The sequence below is a fragment of the Dermacentor albipictus genome, chromosome 4, assembly GCF_038994185.2.
Source record: "Dermacentor albipictus isolate Rhodes 1998 colony chromosome 4, USDA_Dalb.pri_finalv2, whole genome shotgun sequence".
NCBI classification, from domain to species: Eukaryota; Metazoa; Arthropoda; class Arachnida; order Ixodida; family Ixodidae; genus Dermacentor; species Dermacentor albipictus.
This window is the reverse complement of record NC_091824.1, coordinates 10,095,935-10,119,353: the sequence shown is the minus strand read 5'-3', so window position 1 is coordinate 10,119,353 and position 23,419 is coordinate 10,095,935. Positions and strand designations below refer to the sequence as shown.

Below are 23,419 nucleotides of genomic sequence, written 5' to 3'. Positions count from 1 at the left end.
GTGAAATAGCGTGCCCAATGCAAAACCCAAATGTCTCGAGCATGCACAGTGGCTTCGACGCTACTTCTTTGAGGCCCCTATTCTAAACCTCTTAATGCCGGCGGCGCTGGACTCGATAGGAGTGTCCGCTCTCGTTGAAAGTCCTTTTCCACGACTTGACGAGGACCGGCGCCGTGCACGCACCGGGCCCGAGCATGTCGGAAGGGCGGACCACCTGGAAGAACATGGCAGAAGCGACGCATGCACTGCTCGCGGCATCGCTCTTAGGGGCGATGCCACCCGAAGAACGTTGACGAGCTTGGCTGCGAAGATGTCGTCGTGCATTTGAATGTATGCACCCCCAAGTCAACCACATTGCTGGTTGATGCGAAAAAAAAAAAGAAAGACTTGCCACGTCTCTACTGAGGAAATTAGACGATGGCTAAAGCGGACAACTTCAAGAAGTCATAAGAGTGCACGTTAAGGGGATGTACAATAGGAGGGCATGCATGATAGGAGCGCACGTTTGTGGCATGCCCGACGTCCGGCGAAGTGCAGAACGATTCACCCCTAAAGAAACCCGAGTGTCGGTTGAGGATAAGCGGTGGCTAACCGGCGGCCGCGAGGTTTTGAACCCACGCGGCAGACACCCGTCGACGAGGCTGTGGTGCACGACTGCGTAACGGGAGGTTACACTGGAAGAGGTGGAAGACTGGCCGCATCACCGCAAGTCGGGAGCAAAGGAAACATGCATAGAAATCGCAGCCGGATATAGAAGGGACGCATCTCGAAGGTGTGGGGGGCCACAAGCGGCCAAGCGAGTGGACGCCGCCTGCAGCAGATGTCACAACTGGCACGGCTCGTACGCAATGGCAGCTGAACGAGCTAGCCCTGTGTACACAACGAAGGCTGTTCACAACATGCGCAAGGTCAGGCCAATTGTTTACAAAGAGACGTTAATGGATGGGCCGTAGGCGCCATTTCCGCAGAGGTATCCCGGAAGGTCGAGACCAAGTGGCCACCGTTGCGCAGCTGTCCTGCAAATTTAGGGCCAGTAGTCCGACGTAACGTGCGCCGCGATATTGGAGCTGGTACGATGCATAATGGTAGACAGCGCTCGACTGTCGTTATGCGGCAGAGGACTACTAGCGCGGCCGCAACTGTGCAACCGGTGGGGTTGAATGGTGCCAGCAACAAGCACTGTTCAATGAGTAAGTCGACGTGTTTGCTCCAGGGTTCGGCCTACACAAGGGACCACCGGTGACATTTCAACTGAATGAAAATGCGTGTCTGCAGTTCTTTTAAGTCCGTGCCGTACCCTATGCCTTGACGGACAAGATGTCGGAGTGGCTCGACCAGCTACTGATGCCGGTAAAAACCACCGAATGTGAAACACCAGTGGTTCCCGCCCTAATGAACAATGGGTCTCAGCGAGTTTGTGGCAATTTTTGTATGACCATAAATGCCGCCATACCCTTTGCCTCGTACGACATGTTGGCCAAGTTGAACGGCGGCGAAACTTTCATGACCTGCGCCAAACTTACAACCAATTGCCATTAGATGCCGAAATGACAACCGTCCACTCACAAGAGCCTCCTTTGTTCCAAACGACTACCTGTCGGCGTTAGTTCCGCTCTACCTGGATGACGTTGCGGAAAAGATTAATGATATGGCATGGTCCCTGCTGCAGGAGTATACGGGCACAGAAAATTTCGCCAAGTCACATCGACACCAGAGGATGACAACATGTGGTGAAGTAGCGATTTCAGTGAGTGAGCTGAAAGCGTTCATATAGGCTTTGTGAATTATTATGAATATGGCCGCTGCGTTGGCTCCCCTCCTAGCCAAAGGTGCTGTATGGAATTGGGAACACTGGAAAGCGTTTGAAAATGAAGAATTGAGGCTACCAAGTTCCTGGATCATTTTGATCCAGATAAGCCACTGCAGCTGGAGTGCGACGCATCTGGCGTCGGAGCAGTTCTACTTCACCGGATTCCAGTCCAGGACCCTTACAAAAGCAGAGCGTAATTACCCGCAGTTAAATAAAGAAGCAATTGCGGTTGGCATTACACGATTTCAGGACTACTTGTATGGACACCAGTTCGTGCTAGTGACAGACAACAATCTCCTTGGTGGTTTGCTCAATCCAGGCAAAGCAATATACTAGCGATGGCGGCCACCAGGATATCGCGTTGGACTTCGTCTCTCGACAAATATATACACTGCAGTACCACAAAGGCAGTGACCATTAAAATGTCGATGCTCTCAGTCGCTTGCCAGTAGTGGAGCCGTGCAATGGCCATGCCGACGAGTGCACTTTGTACGCCTGAAGGAAACTGCGTGCGCCCACAAGGTGGGACTGGCCGAGAGCTTCAACAGGTGGACTGCCACGAGAGGGATGTTCCTACCACAGTGCCAACACATGAACGAATTAGGTATACCGGGGACATCACATTGTTCTGCCCATGGCGGCGGCCAAACGTTATGTTAAATTTGTGGCTTGAGACACACCCTGGCATGGCCTCCATGAAAAGTACTACCCGAATGCTGTTTTGGACATGGAGCGACTAGCGAAGTCATGTGTTGCATGTGAGCAGGCCGCAGCAATGCCACCAGCACAAATACCTGTGGTGTGGCCGGCTTTGGAGCTGGCCAGATTTTGCAGGCCTACTGCACGGACATGTGGTCGCCGTAGACTCAGAAGCGAAATAGATGGAAGTGGCGCCAATGAAAAGTGCCACGTCGGAAAGAAGGGCCCAAGCACTAAGGTCAACGGTTCAGGCTTCCTAAAATGTTCATGTCGGACAATGGACCACTATTTGCGGGCATAGCCTTTTCGCGCAAGTTTCTGGATTGCAACAGCATACAAGTTACAGCAGCACCTTATCACCCACAATCTAACGGATTAACCAAACGAGCTGCGCGCACGCTCAATGAAGGCCTCAAGAAAAACCCGGAAAAAGAAAGACTGCCAGTGCGGACAGCTCGTTCTTCGTTTTGTAATCGACTAACGCCCATCAAGGATGGCAAGCCCCCGGCAGAACATTTGCTGGGTTGCCGAATCAAACAAAGATGACTGCATCGTGGCCGATGAATGGTCGGCAGATAAGCAGCCGACAGGATCTACGACCAAATTTTGTGCAGGTAAACCTGTCTGGATGCGCAGCTTCAGAGCAAGTCACAGAGTGCACAGTCAGCAAGGTACCTGGATGCTCCCCGTGAACACGACACATGGACTTCAGCGGCGACACCTGGGCCAGTTAAGACATCGAGCTGAATTGCAGGATCGAGCTCATGTCGAGTTTAGCAAGCAAGAGCCTGCAGAAAACACTGGAACAATGTCGTCTAAAGATAGCAAGGAAGAAACCGCAGCAGGTCCTCCACCGTTGCGAAGATAGACCGTTTTGCTTTGAAGGAGAGATTATGCGTCATCAGTAAGCCGCAGCCAACACAACTGGACGACCACGTGACTGCAACGTCATGGACTTGTATAAAAGGCACGGCTCAAATCTTTCTTGCTTGTTATTTTTGATATCAGCGCGAACGTGACATAACACAGACTTGCCAACAATGCGGATAACAAAAGCTGCACGGTGCGCGATTTGACTAGTCAAGGCGACCTGTATAACAAAAGATACCCAAATGCTCTGGTGTAAAGGCTTTTCGCTGTATAACCTGCCTTCACAGGTGACAGAAGCACATCTGCAGTTTGGTTTATAAGTTTTCCTTCGATTGAATGAATTGCGCCAGACTCGGGAAAGCATGTCAGAACAGCGCGAAGGCAGCCATCAGACTGCTGTGTGCCAAAGCCCCAAACACAAGGCTGCCACACAAGGCCCCAAACTTATTGCTGGTGAGCATGTCAGAAGTTATTCAGACAGGTATTCTGCGGCGCTTTCAGCAATTATGAGTTGCTTCGCAAGTTACACGATTGTGGCACTCATGGAAAACATTTGTTGCTAATCTATTTTTATGTGCAGCCAGTTTGCACAAATTTCTAAACTGCCCCGCACCGCCAAAGCAAAGAATGTGTCACATTAAAGCGTACGATTCGATAATCACCAATATGCCGAATTCCTGAAATTTGAAACAGTGTTTTAAAAATACAACATAGTTAACATTGAGTCATGGTTTAGAAAATCGTGAAGTTTTTCTATGCATTGAATGCAAAAATCTTTCAGTTAAATTAATTTCTGAATAGCGAATATTTCAGTTGAGTGAACTTGATCAGTGGACACGGGCTCATTTTTTAAAAATCAGTGCAACGAAGTTTTGCGCTCTGCAGCGCTGACAGTCGATGCCCGCCGGCTCTGTAGCCTGTGTAATTTTAGAATAGCCATCTGGTGAAGTTGGTTAAGCTTCATCTTATGTGCACACACGGTCGGAAATGAAGACGACCTCACCCGCCCTGTCGGTTCCATCTGTGCGTTCCTGCACTGTACACAACACGAAAGCCATATAATAATGCCAAGATAAACAATTTTCCCATTTTACCGGGCTTATGGACCATTTGCAAGGAGATTCTGTGGGTGCCGCCATGTTTGCTCACGTAGTGACCCATCCATTGATTACCTCCATTGTGTTTGCAATGAATGTGCATGACGTAGTTGCAGCTTAGCCAGCACCCTCTACATACAGTTAGGAGGTGCTGGCCCAGCAGACCTCAGTTTTGGCAGATATCATAGACGGTGATTGGGTGGATGACACGATGCTATGGCCACACTTGCAGAGGACACGAAGCTCTTTCATAGCTAGCTGTGCCTTGTCAAAACGGGGGAAAGCAGCGTATACAGTGCCCGTACGACAAGGGGGCTTGAAATTAAATCAATCTTTTGCTCCTTCTTTATTGGCTGATCACTTTAAAGCAGCGGCTTGTCATGTTTCTGACTCAGTAATGTTCCTTGGTGGGGTCATTATAGCTGCTGTTTATTTTCTGCCTAATCGCTTGCAGGTGTGTTCAGTTGTGGTAGATTTGTTGTTACAGCTCAACAGGCCTGGAATGTAGGTGTTCTGTGCTTTGCAAAAGGTTGTAGCCTATTAAAGACATATTGCTTGTCACTCACATACTCTGTGGATCGCCACAAAACATTTAGCTTCAAAGATTTCTGTGCAATCGGCGCGTCGATTCAAGAATGGGCCCATTAAGGTGGCATGAGTGAGTTGGGGTGGATGTCTATAGAGAATGTGAAAGAAACTTAGTATGCGAAGAAGTGGTGCTACTCACTTTGCCATTGAGTAACAAGCGGTACTCACTCTTGCCGACGTTCTGCGGTTGAAGTAACTTTCTTTGGAAGTTAGCACTACAACAGTGGCGAATCAGTGTTTTTTTTTTGTTTTTTTTTTTTAATCCTCGAGGAAAGCTGCGCATCGCGAAGGGCCGGCAACACAGGCCGTCCTTATGTAACTGTGGTCTGTGGACTTGGCCACACAGAGTCAATCCGTTCCTTAAAATGCCAGTCGCTATTTTTGCAGCCAACCACTGCACGCGTCTTCCCTCTGCCTTTCCACACTTTGCAGCATGAATGGAGCAGAGTGCATTAGCAAGCACCCACTGGCATTTCCGACAGCTGATCACCCAGTAGCAGTAAATGATGTAACCGTTTCACATTTGCGCTTTTGCCCGAGGCAACATGTGGCTCTCAAGAGCGTTCTTGTTCTTCCAGAGCAAACTGCTCTGCGGAAAGGGTCTACAGTGGGCTATAGTTACCACGTCCACGACCACAACAGCACACGGAATTGCAGACACAAGAATGACATGGCCACGGACTGCGCTGGCACTTGCATGACATGTCCGGCTGGAAATGGCAGCACACGAGCCCTTAGGACTAGAGGTGTTTGAATGTCGAAATTTCCAAATTGAATATTGAAGAAAAACTACCTTAGATTGACAAATCAAATGAATATTGCTTTCTTAGTTTATAAAAGTAAATGAAAAACTGTAGGTCAGTTGATAAGAAAGAAGAAGAATGCTTATATTATATGATACATGTAATGACAACTAGATTTAAGGTCAACTTAGCTAAATGAGGAAATAAGAATCTGGCACACTGTGACAGTGACATTATTGAAATGGGAAAAGCATCTCACCGTATGTTTTCAGGTAAAACACTATAATGACAGATTACACCACAAACAAGTTTTATGAAAATTGTTTGAACCGAATTTATACCAGAAGTTTCGCCATTTCATAAAGGGTAAGAATAACTGCAAGTATTACAAAACCAGTGAATGGTACCCGACTTAAACGTGTAAGTGGTCAAGATATATCCTAATATTTGCATATGAATAAGACATATGGTTCGTTTTCGCTTAACACTCGAAACAAAGACCCGCACATATATCATATTCAGTGCCTGCTGGCCTTGAGTGTACGAAGGCTTGTGTGTTTAGTAGCTGGGCTTAGTACATAAATAAGTCTATGATGCATCACAGTTCCCATAACATGTTAAAAGCGGTGATACGCTAGGACGGTAATACAGCATGCTGATAACGTTATTCTGCATTGCTGTGACATGGAGAGGACGCTTCACGTATGGTAGGTTGAGAGAAGGCCAGCAGATTGGGCTAGCTGGTAGTCCATTAATTGTTGCAATGAAATATAGAGGGAGGCAGGAAGCAGGGTGACAAGTGGCCCAACTGCTCAAAATGCTCATGGTACATCAAAAAGGGGCTGGTATGATAAGGAAAAGCATCACACCTCTTAAAATCCTGCCTGCATGCAGTCATATTTGTGCTTCTTTTCTTCCTTTGAGAAAAAAAAAAGTGCATAGAACCAAGCATTATAAGTATAACCAAGTAATGAACAAGGGATCCGAAAAATATTTATATTGGGAACCTCAAATGCTCCAAAATGACTGGGACAGATATAGAAACGGGCACACATGGAGCATGGCAACACATGGCGCACACATGTTGATGACAGACCAACTAGCCCAAATGAATGCCTTCATTGTTCCTACTGGCCGCTTTTCTTTGTTATTTTTTTTAAAGCTTCAAGCGATGCCTGCCAGCTAGAATTTGAGTAAAGTTTGTCACATACCTTACAAATGGCACTATCATTACACGTTCCTGTCAGTGTTTTCGCTCATTTAAATAAGAAGTTTCTGTTCAAAAGGTAACCGCTGTGTGTTAATTGTGAAAGTTACCAGAAAAATCTCAAACATTGGCTGCCAGTCAACGCAAACCCGATTTCTTCCCAGTTTTTTTCTCTTAAAAGCTAACCCCAGATTCCCCCCCCCCTCCAAAGTAGAAAGAACAAAACTGGAAAACAAAAGACCCTACATATGTTGAAAGGTCAATGTGCAATACTGGAACACTGCACATCACTTTAACTCTTGGTAAATAAATAAAAAAATACACTTCAAAGCCAGTGTTTGTCTAGGTCGTTTCCTGTACGTGTCCTAGTGTGCGCTGTAATTTATAGCAACGCTGCTTTAAATTGTCCAGAAAATAAGTTGCTCTCCGTAATTTGAGAAAAATTGGGCTGCACACAGGCAAGAGTGACTTCATTATTTGACAGCTATTCTATGCTAAATAAATGCTGCCTCCTCGTAGTGACCGCAGGTCCCCTGCACCAGAGTCTTTTGGAGCAGTGATCACTGGCATTACCCCGTAGAAATCTAGTACGCATTCTTAAAGAGACCCTCACATTCGAACAATATTCGAAGCGAATATTCCAGAACTTGGAATAGGGAATTTTCCTATCAAATACTACACGCTTCAGTTACTAGCTGTCTAATACGCTTGTGGTTACGTTAGTGTTGATTTTATCGCTATGAAAAAGCACTCAAAATGCTGCTGTCCTTGGCATTCGCTTGCTTATTGCTCCACATTCCAAGCTGTACGTATTTTTGTTTAAAGAAGCGTTCGCTTCTTTTTGCTCTCGCTGCTCCTCCCCTTTATGTAATGCACATCCCCACCCCTGGTTGGGGCCCTTCAAAGGTAACATGAATGAGAAGCAGCTTCTGAACTCGTCGGCACTCTTCCCCTCGTGCTCGTTAACTAGTGCTTCAAGAGCAAGAAAACATGACAGACTACCTCATGCAATAATGGTTGCAGGGGCAGTACTAAACTGACACTGGACTGAAGAAGGACGCAGCGTCGACTTTCCAGTTGAAAGCCAGTGCTGTGTTCGTCAAATTGCATCTTTCTTTCGTCCCATGTCAGTTTAGCGCAGCAACCATCGGCAGCTATACCAACTCGGCCATTCCACGATTCAAGCAATAAGAATATTTTATTTCACTCATTCTGCCATGCCATCTGTTAGTTTGACATTCTGGATAACTCAACAAACTCTTGTGGCCCCCAAGGGTCTCATTAGCGGTGGTACTGGCCTCGTGCACACCGTGCCCTGCTTACTGTGCAGCCTGCCCATGTCTTGCAGCTGATGATAGTCGATTACAGAGAATGCATACACGGTGGCCTGGTTACAGCCTTCGACCTTAGATCAATTCGCCACACCACTGTACAATTCTGTGAGAATTGCTATAAATTGTTGCGACAGGACAGCCCATTCTCATAACTGCCATTCAATTTATTCGCCTGGGGTGTAGTCACTCCATAATTATTAGCAATTGTGTCCCACATTTTTTGCATCCAGTCTTTGGTCTCGTGTTGCTTTCCACTATGCTTCAGAAGCCCTGTCTGCAACACATTGTCAAGATGTGGAACTAGATTGACTTCGCTCATTTCATAAGCGAGAGAATTTATAGTATAACTATGAGGGGATGAATACTCAGTTTCACATATAAATTCTACATTACGCAGTAACTATTCTCATTAAAAAATGAAGTATTTGTTAGTTCTGAATATAGAAAATAACCAAATATTTCAAAAAGAACTGACAAATTCTGGTTACCATTTTCTATTGAAAAGCAAAGTATTGCACTATATCAAAAGTGAGACAACGGCAGAAATTTTCAAAGCAATGTCGAAACAAAATAAGTAATGTGGGCGTTGTTCAGGTGGTAGGAGCTTGTCTAATTGTGTACTTGGCAGTCTAGTCATGTAGCAGTTTTGTCTTTTACACAAGAACCTGCTATTTTTTTTTGTAATGGGCCCTTTTACATATATTTACAGCCAACAAGTCCTGCTGGAGTTTTGTTTTTTACCATGTTTTTTCTTTTTTTTTTGCAGTCATTTAGCGTTTTCAGAAAGCTGGTTATACAGCAGCCATTCATTCTTGGAAAGCTGGTTTGTGACCAGGCCCTGAAGATAATGAGAGGCTATTCATTCAGTTTTTTAGTGGCAATTAGTGATCTTGTCTTTAACCCGTTAACCTGCTATGACAAATTCTGAAAACATTTTCATAATTGCAAAATACATTGGTGTAGGTCACAGCGCATTATTTTCTTGTCAAAATTACAACAAACTGAACACATACACATGAGTAAAAAAGTGCCAAGAAATCACAACGGTTTAACTCCTCAGTGGTACCTGAAGGAGCTCATTGAGTGATGGAGAGTTTATGGATTATACGAGAAAAAAAGATTATAGAGATGTATACAAAAACGCTAGAAATAAAAACATGTAAAGCATAGCTGATTAAATCAAGCAGGCTAGGCAACTATTTGTCACTGACTCATTTCAAAGGGGATGCCAGTAAATCACCAGCATCGTAATTAGTTATCAGCAGCAGTTAAAACAGATGCTAATTGTTCCCGAGAGCTAGCAGACTCTTTTTCACTAGTCAGTACAAACATAGTGCCTAAATATATATCTAAATGAATATTCCTGCTGCAAACATATGCACAATGTTCGATTCAATATTTGATACTTATTCTTTGTATTAAAAAAAGTTTATATTTGCTCACCTCTAAATACAGCACATAAATACAGAGTGCTATTACAGATCAATGAGCACTACAGATTAATTTTTTTTAATTGAAGGTGGTCATTATGTTCATTTTCAGGAAATTGGATTTTCAAGAAAGTAAAGTCGCACTTCAGTGCCTTTGGCTGAATCTTCCAGCCAACCGTGGCGATAATTTTGCAGAAAGTTTGAAGAGCTACGTGAATACACATTGTCAATATTTCAAAACCTTTACCTGCACAATAAAATGAAATTTGAGCAGTTCTGCACAGTACTATTCTGCATTTGCTGCACTGTCCTAAGTACGGGTTCGGTAAATCGCGCCTTAAACCACAGGCCGCTTTGGCCACACGAGAAGAGTAATAGAGGCAAACGTACGCCAATGCTTAAACGATGTCGCTTCCACGAGTCTGCAGATATTTCCTGGCTGATAGCGACGAGCCTTGACCAGCAGTTTTGTTTACATGTTCAGCTCTGCCCCATTCGACACTTGCGTGCGACAATGCGCTTTGAGTGTTCGATGATCCAGCCGCGATGGCATGCGGGAAGATGACCTTCCGCGTTTTCCTGGTTCTACGCATCCCGTAAATTTAACCCCGAGTTTAACCGGAAGAATCCCCAAGAGGAATGCGAAGCACGGCGCTGGTGCCTGCAAGTACGCAGCAGTCACCACCTCCACAAGGCACGTCTTCCGCTGCCATCGGGGCTTCGGAGCCTACGTACTACACCCTTATACGGGACGTGGGTTGGAAAGGTGCCGCCGACGTCCCAGGTAAATAAACGAGACGCGCGTCATAACCCATTTCGCTACCGGCGGCGTCCCTTTTCCGCGACCAGTTTCGGATCACGTGGCGTTCGCACAGGAGACAGACGACAGATACGTGTGACCCTACGTGTGACCAAACACAACCCGCGTTCGCAGCTGCAAGGCTCCAAAAGGAGGCGTTCCCGTGGGGCGCTATGCAAACGACTCCCGCAGCATACTGCCGCAGCGCAGCGGCACTGATTTCGCGCACGACACGCGTGAGCTCGACACCTTAAGCGCTCGACACGTTGAGCGCCCTCCAGGCGCGAGGTGCACGGAAGAAACTAAATTTCCGACCCGTCCGCGTTGCACTGTGCGTGAAAGTAGGAACCGACTCATAGCCAGCGCATGGGACGATGCGCATGGAAATGACAAATTAAGCCCGACTTCCAATTGCGATTCATGCAGTGCCGAAGGCATAAGTAATACTTTGATTATTTAATAAAATCATGACAACTTACCCTTTCTTTTGCACGCCCTGCATGTTTTTGGACGACCTTGGTAAACGATCCACCCTTGCTGTCTGCCATGTTGGCTCGCTACTGCAGCTCTAAACTATAAATGAAGCTTTATCAGAATATTGTCTTATAAGACAACCGAAAACATACCTACATATTTTTTAAACAAGAATAAATTACTAATAAATTTTAAATTATTGTATAACTTACTAAAATTTTGCTGCGGTACCAATGTTGTGCCCGCCATCATTACTAAGGGTTTCCACCTTTCCACTGCTGTAAGTGGCGCACGCGAACAGGAGCCGGTATGTAGAATTTTTCCTGTGCTACCGTATTTTCGGGCCAGTAGAAGTTACGACAACGTTAACAATTGTCTTACATGTTTATGCAAAGCTGTTCTTGACGCATACTTGTGCAAAACATGCGTAGTGATGCGACTGTGCTCGTTATGTACCCATCACTCAATGAGCCTGTGCATCGCTTCGATGGCATTTTGTTTATTCCTTGTTTACTAATGTCCAAGTAGATCTGGCGCTCCTTAGAATGCCGAGTTGTTCAGTGAACAGCAACAGGCCCCACAACGCTCATCTCTATTCATCCACGGAATTGATTCGGCATTTAGTTCTCTCGCATTTCTTCAGGAAGCCGGTAATGACTTGTTCATTTTCGTTTTTCTTCGTACCCTTTCACTTTAGTCATGCTGTCCTTAAAACTAAGGAAGCGACCCTATTAATAAGCGAAACTTTGTTGAAATATGTTTAGCTGGTTTCGTCGCTCCAGCGTTTGCTCGACCGTACTGGACGGCAGGCGACTAGCGAAGCTTTCCAAACTTTTAAATTTTACTTGTGGCAAAGGCAGCCACATTTCTATGGGGGTGAAATGCGACAACACTAGTGTACTTAGATTTACATGCACGTTAAAGAACCTCTGGTCGTCCAAATTATTCCGGAGTAGCCCACGACAGCGTGCCTCATAATCAAATCGTCGTTTTGTCACGTGAAACTTCACAATCTATTTTTTTTTTTTACATGCGCAATCGCAGTTGACTTGCTCGTGTTCTTGTGATCTGCCTGAAAGTTTTGTGCGCATGCGTGACAAGGTGATATATGTGTGAAACACTTCCCGCTATTGAACAGTTGCGAGTAGCGCTTGTCTTCGTCTTCCCTCCTTGTGGGAGTTGTCTTTTTGTTGCGCTAATTTTCCTCATCAGCAATACAAGCCCAGCAATTAATTGTTCTTGGGCATGTGTGTTCTCAGCGTTATTCTGCTGTGCTTAATTGTTGGTATTTAAGACAGAGAGTTAGAATTATCGTGCTTAAGAGTGCTATGTGGGTCAGACGGGGAGGCGGGTTAATAACAGGTTTAGGGAGCACTATGCACAGATTCAGGTTCGGGCAGGATCAGGCCATCCTGCCAACCATTGCAGATGATGCCTTCGCACACCCTTATTTGTCAACAAACAATGTTCTTTGAAAATACAAAGTGGAAAAGTGCAGATTAATGCATGGAGCATATTTGTATATCAAATATGACTGGCTAGTTCGTGAGTGTTCCTTGTGTTGCTTTGGTAAAAAGAAACCAATTATCTTGACAAGCAGTTTCATGGTTTGCGGAATTGATAGTGGCATTAGTCAAGTTGTACTAATTTTCTGACCCTCCTTTGCAGGCATGTGCCTTTGCTATAACCACATATGACTCCATGTCCTCTTTTTTTTTTTCCTAAGCTAATACAGTTGATGAATGAGTGCTCTACCTCTTCTTTTTTCTTCTGTGCTGGAAGATGTTCTTGATAAAATCTCGGTGTATATTTGCCAGTGCAAGATGGTTGCCGAGATGCCAGATGTGGAAATGAAGAACGTCGACAGCCCTGCTGCAGCCGGAACCGAAGCAGAAGCTGTCAAGGCAGACCCAGACACGTTGACAATCGAAGGTGAGCATCGCTGCCTACTCCAAGAAACGGCTGCACTTTGCTTCACCACTTTGCATACACTCTTGTGAACGTCTGCCACATCTGGATGGGGCCTGCGACATACACACCCAGCAGCCTTGCACGGTGCAATTGCATACGCACTGGGGCTGAAAAAACTCGGGGAGATCTGGGCAGCTATGCGTACAGTGAAACCTCGCTAAACCGTAGTTGGCCAGAGCTCGCAAAAAGTATGTACTAAACGGTAGTACTGTTTAACCAAAATAGCATGAGATCGCCCACTTACCCATCGAAAACAGAACTCGGAAAAAGTGCAATGAAAGGGGAAAAAAACATGCAGTATTTATTCACGTCGCGCGACGAAAGTGTTATTTTCGTTTGGTGCCGCGGCGGCCTAGCACGACGACAGCGGCCTCAAACTTACTGAAGGTGCGTGCCAGCTTTTCAGCCAGCCCCCTCTTCTCGGCAAACACTCGCATGGCAGATTCCTCGTTGGCGTTACGTATTCTCTGTGCACGCGCACAGTAGTGCTGCAGAAGTCCTGGGGCGCCTTCTTCATTGCCGAGTGCCAGAGTTTGGAATAATTTTTGTTTGGAACAGAGCTATGTTATCACGCCCCTGTTCTCGTCGCAACGATTGCATTCATGAAGCTTGCGTAACGTGCAGCTTATGCCACTGTCGGGCCTGAATCGCCTGTGCTGTCGCTTTCCGTGTCGTCCTCATCGCTGTTGCTAGTTGACACTTCGGCAACAACAGAGGCAATGATGGCAAAAAGTCGAACCACGTAGCCGACATGTCTTCGCGCTCGCAGCAGTGCTGCTGAGCAACTTCGCATTCCAAATGCCACACACCGTAGTCAACAGCAGATCCCTGTCGCGTGCCAGTGCCGACTTCTTCGTGTTACGTTCGATAGCACAGATGATGTTTAATTTTTCTTCTATGCTGAGCACCCGGCGTCTTTTATATCCGAGCTTCGGCTGGACGGGAGTCCTCACTGTCACCACGCCGTACCATTCTCTGGCACGATGTCGAAATGATGTTGATGTTGATGTGGCTTCATGCGCAAACGCACAGGGCGCTTGGAGGTCGTTGTTCCGATCTCTGAGGCTTGTTGTTCCGCCGGGCTGCCCGATGGAGACGACATACTGTAGTGTTTGCGCGACAAAAAGTTAAAACGCTACGTTTTAACCGATGCTTACACAATAAGCTGGTTTGGTTTAAGCAGATTCAAAACACATGTTCAGTGGCCGCTGAGTCGGGGATTTGACTTTACTACTTTTAAAACGAAACTACTCTTTAAGCAGGTACGGTTTAACGAGGTTTTACTGTAGCAGCAAATGGCTGGGTCCAGCGCAACTGTGTCCACCTTGTTGGTTTGCAAATTGTGGTTTCTATCACCTCGCTGCCTGACTGCACTGCACCACAATGACTGCTTTGGTTCTCATAGTCATCACGCAGTTTCTAAAGCATAAAATTTCGCGCAGTCCTGCATTTGTTGTAATAGCTCATTGCCATCATGACTTGATGATGGTAATTTATTGTTATGGTGGGGACACCTTGTTGTCGTGTTTGGCACTCACAGTAGCTCTCCTGTCTATTGGTTTGTCATAGCCACACAAAATCCTTATCTTGTTTATTTGTATGAGCAACTTCACTAGCCCCAACACAAAAGTATTGCTCAGCAACATACAGATCAAGTACTACAAATTTTGCATGTTCTCTCCGTATCGAAACTACTTATTAAAGCTGCTAGAATCTGTACAGTATTGAGCCACTCGCTTCATTACACATAACTACAGTCCCTATTTGATCATAGCACAGGTCAAACTTGATATTTCTTTCAAGCCTTGATATATTCATTGTTTAATCACCGTTCTTTGCTTATTTCATAAATATTGTCACAGCACCAGGCCATCTCTGTTACAACTCAAAGCACCCTCACGCATTTTGCACCGTTTACATAATCACTGCAACAACAAGTGCACACATGGAAGAACACAAGTTTTCATTCATCAGCCCTTTCGTGTGCCATCATTCTTTGCAATGATCTTCCTAATATTCTTGCATCTATGTGCAACCATTAATCATTCCACAATCTGCTGCGCCAATACAGTCGAACCTCACTATATCGAAACCGTTTACATAGAATTATTCTATATATCGAACAATTTCTGGGCACAGTATACCGTATTTACTCGCATAATAGGCGCACCCCCAGTTTGGTCGCGGAAAATTTGATTTTTTTTATTTCCGCGCATAATAAGCGCACCCCGAACTTGGCACTGTGATCAGTACCGCATTTACACTATTTACGCATTTACGCCCTCATGCCCCTCCATCTTGGGTGAAAAAAAAAAGCGCAAGCACATTTCACAACCCAAGCTTATCAACGCATTTGCTGGACTACTAGTCTCATTAGTGTTGCTGCCATTGCAGCTGCTGAGGGCCCACAGCACATAGAACATCGCGAAAACTAGCTCTTCCATTAAGTACCGACACCCCCCTCCCCGAACCGCCGCGAAGCCAGCGAGCACGACGACCTAACGCGTCCGTAGAAACAAAAAAAAAGAAAGAAAAACTCATCAATGAGCGAAAAATAATTCTTCCATCTACTATCGATAACACCCCCCTCCTCTCGAAACCGCCGCGCGGATATAAGCTTTTTGCTACCTTCGCTTAGGCAGCTCGGAAAGCTGGGCGACTCTACACAAGCGACAGTGCCATCGCCATCAATGCTGACACAGGCAAAGAAAAGACAAATTGCCACATCTCGCCATTTGGCAAACAGCGTGCAGTTTGTGTGGTCGCGTGTTCCGCAATGGGCAAGTACGGCAGCTACACTGCTGCATTCAAACTGAAAGCTGTGCAGTATGCACTCGAGCATGGGAACCGTGCTGCAAGCAGGCATTTCAGTGTCGGAGAGACAAGCATTCGCTACTGGCGAGGTCAGCAAGAAAAACTTCAGGCAACAAAGAAGTCGTGATGGGCCTTCCGCGGTGCAAAGTCGGGAAAGTATCCGCAAGTAGAAGATCAACTAGTTGAACACATACGGGGCCTTCGACAGGACGGTTGTGCAGTGTCTCTCGACATAGTGCAGACGGAGGCGCACAGAATTGCCCGAGCGCAGGGCATCGAAGCGAAAGACTTCAAAGCAAGCTCCGGATGGACAACGCGCTTCATGCGACGCCACGGACTTACCCTGAGGAGGCGCACAACGTTGTGCCTGCGCTTGCCCTCAGCATGCGAGGACAAGGTACTCGAGTTCCACTGTTTCGTCATATGGCTCCGGCAGCAGAAAAACTTCATTTTGTCACAAATAGGTAATGCAGATCAGACTCCTCTCTGTTTCGACATGCCGAGAAATATAACAGTAGAGGAAAAAGGTGCACGGAGTGTGCTTATTCGAACATCTGGCGCTGAAAAACAAAGGTGTACTGTCATGTTGGCAGTGACTGCGGATGGGCGCAAACTACCGCCTTATGCTATTTTTAAGAGAAAGACGCTCCCAAAGGGAAATTTCCCTCGAGACATACACGTGAGGGTCCAAGAGAAAGGTTGGATGTCCGCGGAATTGATGGTAGACTGGGTCAAGACCGTCTGGGGCCAGCGGCCGGGCGGCCTGTTGTATCCGGCCATGCTCGTTTTAGACAGTTTTCGCGGGCACCTCGTAGAACGTGTACAAGAGAAGTTGTCAGAGGTGCGTACGGATATTGCCGTGATTCCGGGAGGCCTCACTTCCGTGCTGCAACCTTTGGACGTTTCCCTAAATAAGCCTTTTAAGGACAACGTTCGAAGGCTTTACACCAATTGGATGGCTGGAGGACAGCGTCAACTAGCCCCCGGTGGCAAAATTAAGAAGCCGCCTATGGAAATGCTGTGCGAATGGATCGTGGAAGCTTGGCGAGAGATCTCAATGACGTCGTCAGGAAAAGTTTCAAGAAGACTGGGATCTCCAATGCACTGGATTCAAGCGAAGACGACATGCTGTGGAGCTCAGACAAGGAAGACGAGTCTCCACCCGGCGGTGATGAGGATGTTCTCTCCGACTCGGACTCTGAATAGTCTTAATAAATTTTACGTGTGTGTTCAGTCAACGTCTCTCGCCTGTTCATTAAAAGGTAAGTAGGTAGCTTTTATTCTCCCTTTTATGCTGGATTTATTGGTGAATTATGTGAGAGTAGCCATATTCCTGACATATGCTAAAATTTAAAGCGCGGGAATGCGAGTTGAAAAAATTTCGTTGAAAAATTTTACCCCGCGTAATAGGCGCACCCTGAACTTCGGGCCGGATTTTCTGAAAAAAAAGTGCGCCTATTATGCGAGTAAATACGGTAGTTACAATGAGTATGTATAGCAAAAATTACGTTTACATCGAACAAAAATAGCAGCGACTCCCAATATGTCGAGCGTCGGAAAAGCGCCCGCAGAAGTTGGCTTTCCCTCGTGGTTGCAGGGAAACCCGACGGCGCGGCTTCATCCAACCGCTCTCCCTACCGTGAGCACGTTGCGTTGGACGAGCCGTCGACACCCCTCTGCAAAAAATGATCCTGGCCCGCCGCAGCACTTCCTCAGACAGCCAATCAGAGGCTCTTGTGCCCTCGTCGTGCAAAATGGTGAAGGTGCGAGTTGTCTCGGTGCTTTTCAGGCCCATTGTGTGTGTGCCTAGTGGGCCTTCTCCCGCAGTGTTGTCGTGATGAAGCCGCAGAATTTGCGTTTTGTCGTGAAGCTCAAAACCATAAATCGGGTCGAACGCGGTGAGTCGGATGTGTCCCCGCAGTGTGAATGACTCCAAGGAACACTCTCAGGACGATCTTGACGAATAAAGGCTAAAGCGGCCAAACTCTCGCCCTCGTGCCCGTGGCGCCCGACGCGTACGCACGGCCGTGTACGAGTGGTTCATCCGAAATTGCTTCAGCCATGCCAGCTTCCACGTGCTCGGTGGTGATTGCAAATTCTGATGAATGTGATGCAGCCGTTGCCGGTGTTGCTGAAACTTGGAGCGAGCTGTCAGAATTTCCGGAAGCTGTTGATGAATCAACAGCGGACGATTTTGTGAGTGCAAATGATGCTTTCGCTACCACGGGAGAGCCCGAGAACGAAGACTGCATTGCCGACATCGTACTGAGCACAAGTGAAAGTGGGCACAATGAGGAAAGCAACGACGGTTCTTTGCCTACTTCCTCCAAAGTGATTGGTGCGCTCGCACTAGTCCGGTGCTCCTGCGCGAATGTGGAAGGTTGCGGCCTCAGCTGCTCCCGACTCCTTAGACAATGTGGAGAAGTGCGTGCGTCGCAGGCTGCAAAATTGCCCTAGCAGAAAGAAATGCAGGACTACTTCATGCGAAACTAAGCTAGTTTCATCAATAAAGTGATTTTATAAATGGTGTGTGCTTTTATGACATCCTATTATTCAGCAGGCTTATATCGAATTATGCTTTATATCGAACTGATAGGCGTTTTTTTGTGAGTTTGATATAGCCGGGATCGTCTGTATCTTCAAGTGACATTGTGAAGTGACAGACAGCCTTGAAGAAGGCAAGTCCACGTGTTAAAACATTGGCTCCGGCTTTCACCTTGTGGTTGTTTTGCTCATTGTGACGTTAATAATCCTTGTGTGTAATACAGTTAAACCTCGATATAACCAACTTCTATTAAAAAAATTCTTGATATAACAAAGCATTTCACTTTTCGTAACCTGTTGTCAATAGAACACCATGTATTGCTTCCTCCCTCAATATAATGAAGTGTGTTTGTCAGTGATTTTAATATAGCATAATTTCACCGCCAACGTAGAGGAATGCTGAGACAGTAATTGGAAACTTCTGCGGACGCAGATGGTCAAATTATTGAATAACAAGCGGCTGCGACAAGACGGACCACTGAAGTGGGGCTGCATCATGCTTTATATAAAGTCCAAGTTCGATAAGATCCTATCGCTCCCTGCGCACTGTTTGCTTTAAAGGGCAACGCTGGCGTTTTTGAACCATATTAGGATATCGTTATTTTCAAATTACATTGACAGTCCTGTCACTGCTAGGGTGGTTCAATAATAATTAAATAACCAATAAACAAGATATCGAAATGGGTAGCTGCTTTGGGTGACGTCGTGATGAGTCGGTGACGTCAGATGCTACATTACCATAATGTAATGAACGAGAAGAAAGGGGCTTATCTGAGGGGCCCGATTTTTATTGTCATATAAGAAGCCAACAAACACTGACACCAAGGACAACTTAGGGGATATCACTTGTGCTTAATAAGTGGAAATAAAGAAACGATAAATTAATGGAAATTAAAGTGGATGAAAAAACAACTTGCCGTAGGTGGGAACCGAACCTGCGAAATGCGAAGGTTATGGGTTCGGTTCCCACCTGCGGCAAGTTGTTTTTTCATCCACTTTAATTTCCATTAATTTATCGTTTCTGTTGACAGTGCTTCATGCTATGCTGTGTGTGCGTGTGTGTGTGCACATAGATTTGGATGTGAAATCAGGGCCTTGGGCGGAGGCATTGTTATTCCCCTGTGCAGCCTCATGAATTCTATAGACAAAGTCGATAGATAATAGACATGCACCGACTCTGACCGGTGCATGGTTCGACTTGCTGAACGCCATTTTTGTTTTGAACGGAGCCTCCTTGCTGCCTCACGAAGTGGCGCTACTGCAAATCCCTGCTCATCATCATCATTTCTGCCTAGTTCGTGGCCACAGCAGTTTCGGTCTCAGCTTAGTAAGCCATGTCAAGACAATCCAGCAGCCGATTTGTTTCTTCGTGCACGACCCTGCGAGTAGGCCACGTTTTTCGCTTGTGTGACTGGTGTCAGTGTGATGGTGTGGTGATGTTTGCATTGTGTGCTGTGTCAGAGTTGCGGTGATCCAATGCGGCATACGGAGACATAGCGTCAAGTGTCAAATGGCGCCGACAGTGCCCGCGTAGACTGCGCTGGGGAATGCTGGCAAGCGGGTAGCAGGAGGCCTAAGATTTCTCGCCTTCCGATGTGCTCCCTACCGGCGCAGAAAATGTTCTGCCGAGACTTGCGCGGTGGTTGCATTGCGATTCCGGACACCGTCTCATTTGACAGTTTCACAGGTGCTGACACTGCTTTACTGACATGCGCAGAACTCGACAACGGCGAGGTCATTTGTCAGGTTTCTGCTGCACTGCCGGACGATGACTCTGAGTCGGAAGATGACGCACCATGTGCTATGCTGCCGTTGCATGCGGAGCGTGCACAAGCAGTGACTGTGCTTTCAGCCGCCTATAGTGACCGTACGGCTTATCTGATTGCGCGTAAACGGAACAGTGTGCAACGGCGCTTTGACGATTTCTTCAAGCCTACTGCCGAGCCCGAATAAGTGTGTGGAAATAAAGGATTTCATATTTTTTTTTTCTTAATCTGCTTTTTCAGACACCTGTTTATTCGGACATTTCTGCAGTCCCCGTGAGGTCCGAATAAATGGTTGGTAACTGTACAGCGAAATTTCAATATAACGAAGTGATTTGCCAGTTTTACCGACTTTGTTATATCGAGGTTTATCTGTATTGCGTTTGGCTATTGTTTTTTAAATTTCTTTTGTTTACAACAATTCATATTTCTCTTGTAAACCCATGCTTTTTTTCTTTAGTTCTGTGTTTATTTTTGCTGCATTTGCATACTTCTTCAGTGATAATATTGTGTTCCTTGCACTTATCTCTGTTACTGCTTTCTTGCCCTCTAAATTTTTAATTTGCTTAAAATATCTTCAGTTCATCCCCCTTACTCAATGCCCTTTGGGCTCTATTGACCCCTTTTGTCGGCGATCTCATGGGCATCGTCGTGTTGCATCACATGGTGACATGTCCATTGCTTGCCTTTGTGTTCACAATGGATGGCTATCACACCTGGTGTGGCTCAGCAAACTTCTCATTTGGCGGATATCGTAGATGGTAATTGGGTGAACGACACGAAGCTTTGGTCACAGCTTCAGAGCACAGATAGCACTTTCAGTACTCATTACACCTTGTCGAAACAGCAGGAGCAGGGTATACGGTGCTTGTACTTAAAGCGGGGCTAGAAATGTATTCCAAGCTGTCGAAATTTTCCACTTATGAATTAAACCAGGATCAGCGTGCTTTGCTCTTTATTCTTTGTCTCGTGAGCAGCTTGTCCTTTTTCTGACTTGGTAACATTCCTCGGTGCGGTCACTATCCCATTGTTTTTCTGCCTAATTGCTTGCAGGTGTGCTCAGTTGCAATAGATTCGTTTGTTTCGCACACAAGGCTTGGAACGTAGATCTGTACTTTGTAATAGCTTGTAGCAAAGACGTATTATCATTAGTTAGTATTAGTATCATTAGTGTTAGTATCATTAGTATTATCATTAAAGACGTATTATCATCAGCGAAAAGGGGGCGGGGGTCATTTTAGATTTTTCGAATCCAAGCACCCTCCCTCACTTTGGGCATCGCAATCATGAAAAAAAGTGGGTGCTTAGAATCGAGTCAATACGGTAACAGAAAGCGAATTCTGGCATCGCTTTCATATCTCGAAACAGTGCGTTGGTTGTACAGCGAAATCGGCCCTACCTTCGGTGCTACCGAGCCACTGGAATGTTGTTGCTGCCTCTTGAAAAGATTGCCACGGTTCCTGTCGTTTCTTTTTTCTTCTTGCTGTGCACGACACCACCTAGGGACGACGCAGAGAAACTAATAGTTATAAATTGCAGTAGTCACACGTACTACTATTTGAAAACGTGTTTGGGTTTCAGAAGAAAAAATAAATTTTTTAGATAAAGATTTCATTCATTTGGAAGACAAAAAACATTTCGTTTTGTAGTATACTGTCTCCAAGCAGAAGAAAAACGAGAGAAGTACTCTTCTGGAGAGTTCACCGCTTGCTGACTGGCTGCTCTCTCTGCCGCGTTCTCAGAAATTTTGCATACTGCCATTTTGTGACGTTGCAGCAACCAAGCAGAACACGTATCGCACAAAGATCTCCAATCGCGCCCCTGATTGTGCAGTTGCACAGCAGAAGTGATTTTGTATTCATGCGCTTTCACCGAGGCGATGTACAGTGGTGCGCCGTGAGATCTCATTCCTCTAGATGCTCTGCGAAAAGGGTCAACGAGGTATTTTAGATGAATAAATAAATATCAGTAAATATAGGGGAGTCATTGCTTTTTTTTGAAGGTAATGCTAAGACACATGTTTGCTGGTGTGTTGGACGAGTTGTTGTTGAAGAATGTTGGAATGTGTGATTAGCAAAGCAATAATGCTGGAGGCTTTGCTCAAAAATTCACTAAAGGGGCAAACGAGGCCCACAAATTATTGTACAAGGCAGTTGTGTTAGATATCGACAAGAACAGTGCATCAGTAATTGTTTAAAAAAATATGCAGCTATAAAAAAAGAGCAGTAAGATATGCAAATGTATCACAATGTTTATAAATGATATATATGCATTAGAAGGTTACCTATATCATTGAATAGATACAGTAACATTGTTGGCTACTTCACAGAAATAAAGCAAAAGAGAACAGAGCAGAGAGGCACAATATGAAGCATTGTAGTCAGGTGTTCGACGAAAACTCGTCTGGCGAGGAAACATAATGATGCCAAAAAACATGCACTCGCCAAGAATAAATGAAAAATAAAGAACCGTAGTTTCGGGCCCCGTACAGGTCCCTTGATCATAATGAAGATGCATGGGCGTGGCTATTTATGGGTGAGGTGGCGCAGTGTTCGGGTGTATATCTCGGGAAGATTACCCCACGTCCTGTTTATCGTGTGTCTAGTTCAATGGATGTAAAATGATTCTAAAAGCAAATGGGCAGATAACTTTTTCTTTTGCGATGATGGCTGCCGAGTCCCAGTACATGTGCACAGAAGCAGATGGCTAGCAGACATGCTCTGGTCTTTCATGGGTAAAGCCTGTGGTTTCAGGCAGTCATGGTGCTTTGAAGGAGTTACATTTTGAGTGAAAGATCTAGCATACAAGCTGAGTATGAAAAATCATGATGACCTGCGATGCTGTTTAGCACATGGCACAGAGGGGGCAGAGAATTTAATGGTATGGTATGGCAGAGAACAATGGTATGAACACATTTATTGTCTTGTTCAGTGGTCATTGTGACGATAGGCATGCACATACATTCTTATATCACCTCTTTTATGATTATATTAATTCCATTATATTCGCATATAGTCCAGACTCCCGAAGAGCAGTGCGCAACTCAAGAGCGACGGCAGGAACAGAGATGAGAATGCAGTTCTCACCGGCGGGTGGAAAACACTACTAAGGAAAATCGTGCACAAAATTCCAAGCCCATGCAGGATGTCACTCTTCGTAGGCGCGTTGCTCCTCTGGAGTCCAGACTCTACGCGGCCTCCCCATTAGGACAGAAAAATGAAATTCAAAATGTTGAATGGCAACTTGTCTTTCTATTTTTTTTATATATACTGTGTT

General features: G+C 45.7%; 2 protein-coding genes across 12 annotated transcripts in view; one reads left to right on the top strand and one right to left on the bottom strand.

The window, feature by feature from the left end:
- Positions 1 to 11,150, bottom strand: part of Amph (amphiphysin) — a 284,018-nt gene extending 272,868 nt beyond the window's left edge. For all 10 annotated transcript variants that reach the window (XM_065442446.1, XM_065442449.1, XM_065442448.1 and 7 more), the window contains exon 1: positions 11,057 to 11,150. In XM_065442446.1, coding sequence (XP_065298518.1) covers positions 11,057 to 11,125 — 69 coding nt within the window. In that variant the 5' untranslated portion in view covers positions 11,126 to 11,150. The remainder of the gene's footprint in view (positions 1 to 11,056) is intronic.
- A 182-nt stretch (positions 11,151 to 11,332) lies between these two features.
- Positions 11,333 to 23,419, top strand: part of Rpn3 (regulatory particle non-ATPase 3) — a 127,932-nt gene continuing 115,845 nt past the window's right edge. The window contains exons 1-2 of one of the 2 annotated variants that reach the window (XM_065442454.1): positions 11,333 to 11,358; positions 12,869 to 12,983. In XM_065442454.1, the coding sequence (XP_065298526.1) occupies positions 12,875 to 12,983 (109 nt within the window). In that variant the 5' untranslated portion in view covers positions 11,333 to 11,358; positions 12,869 to 12,874. Of the gene's footprint in view, positions 11,359 to 11,445; positions 11,702 to 12,868; positions 12,984 to 23,419 lie in introns of those variants that run through there. The other variant, XM_065442453.2, reaches the window with a different exon arrangement.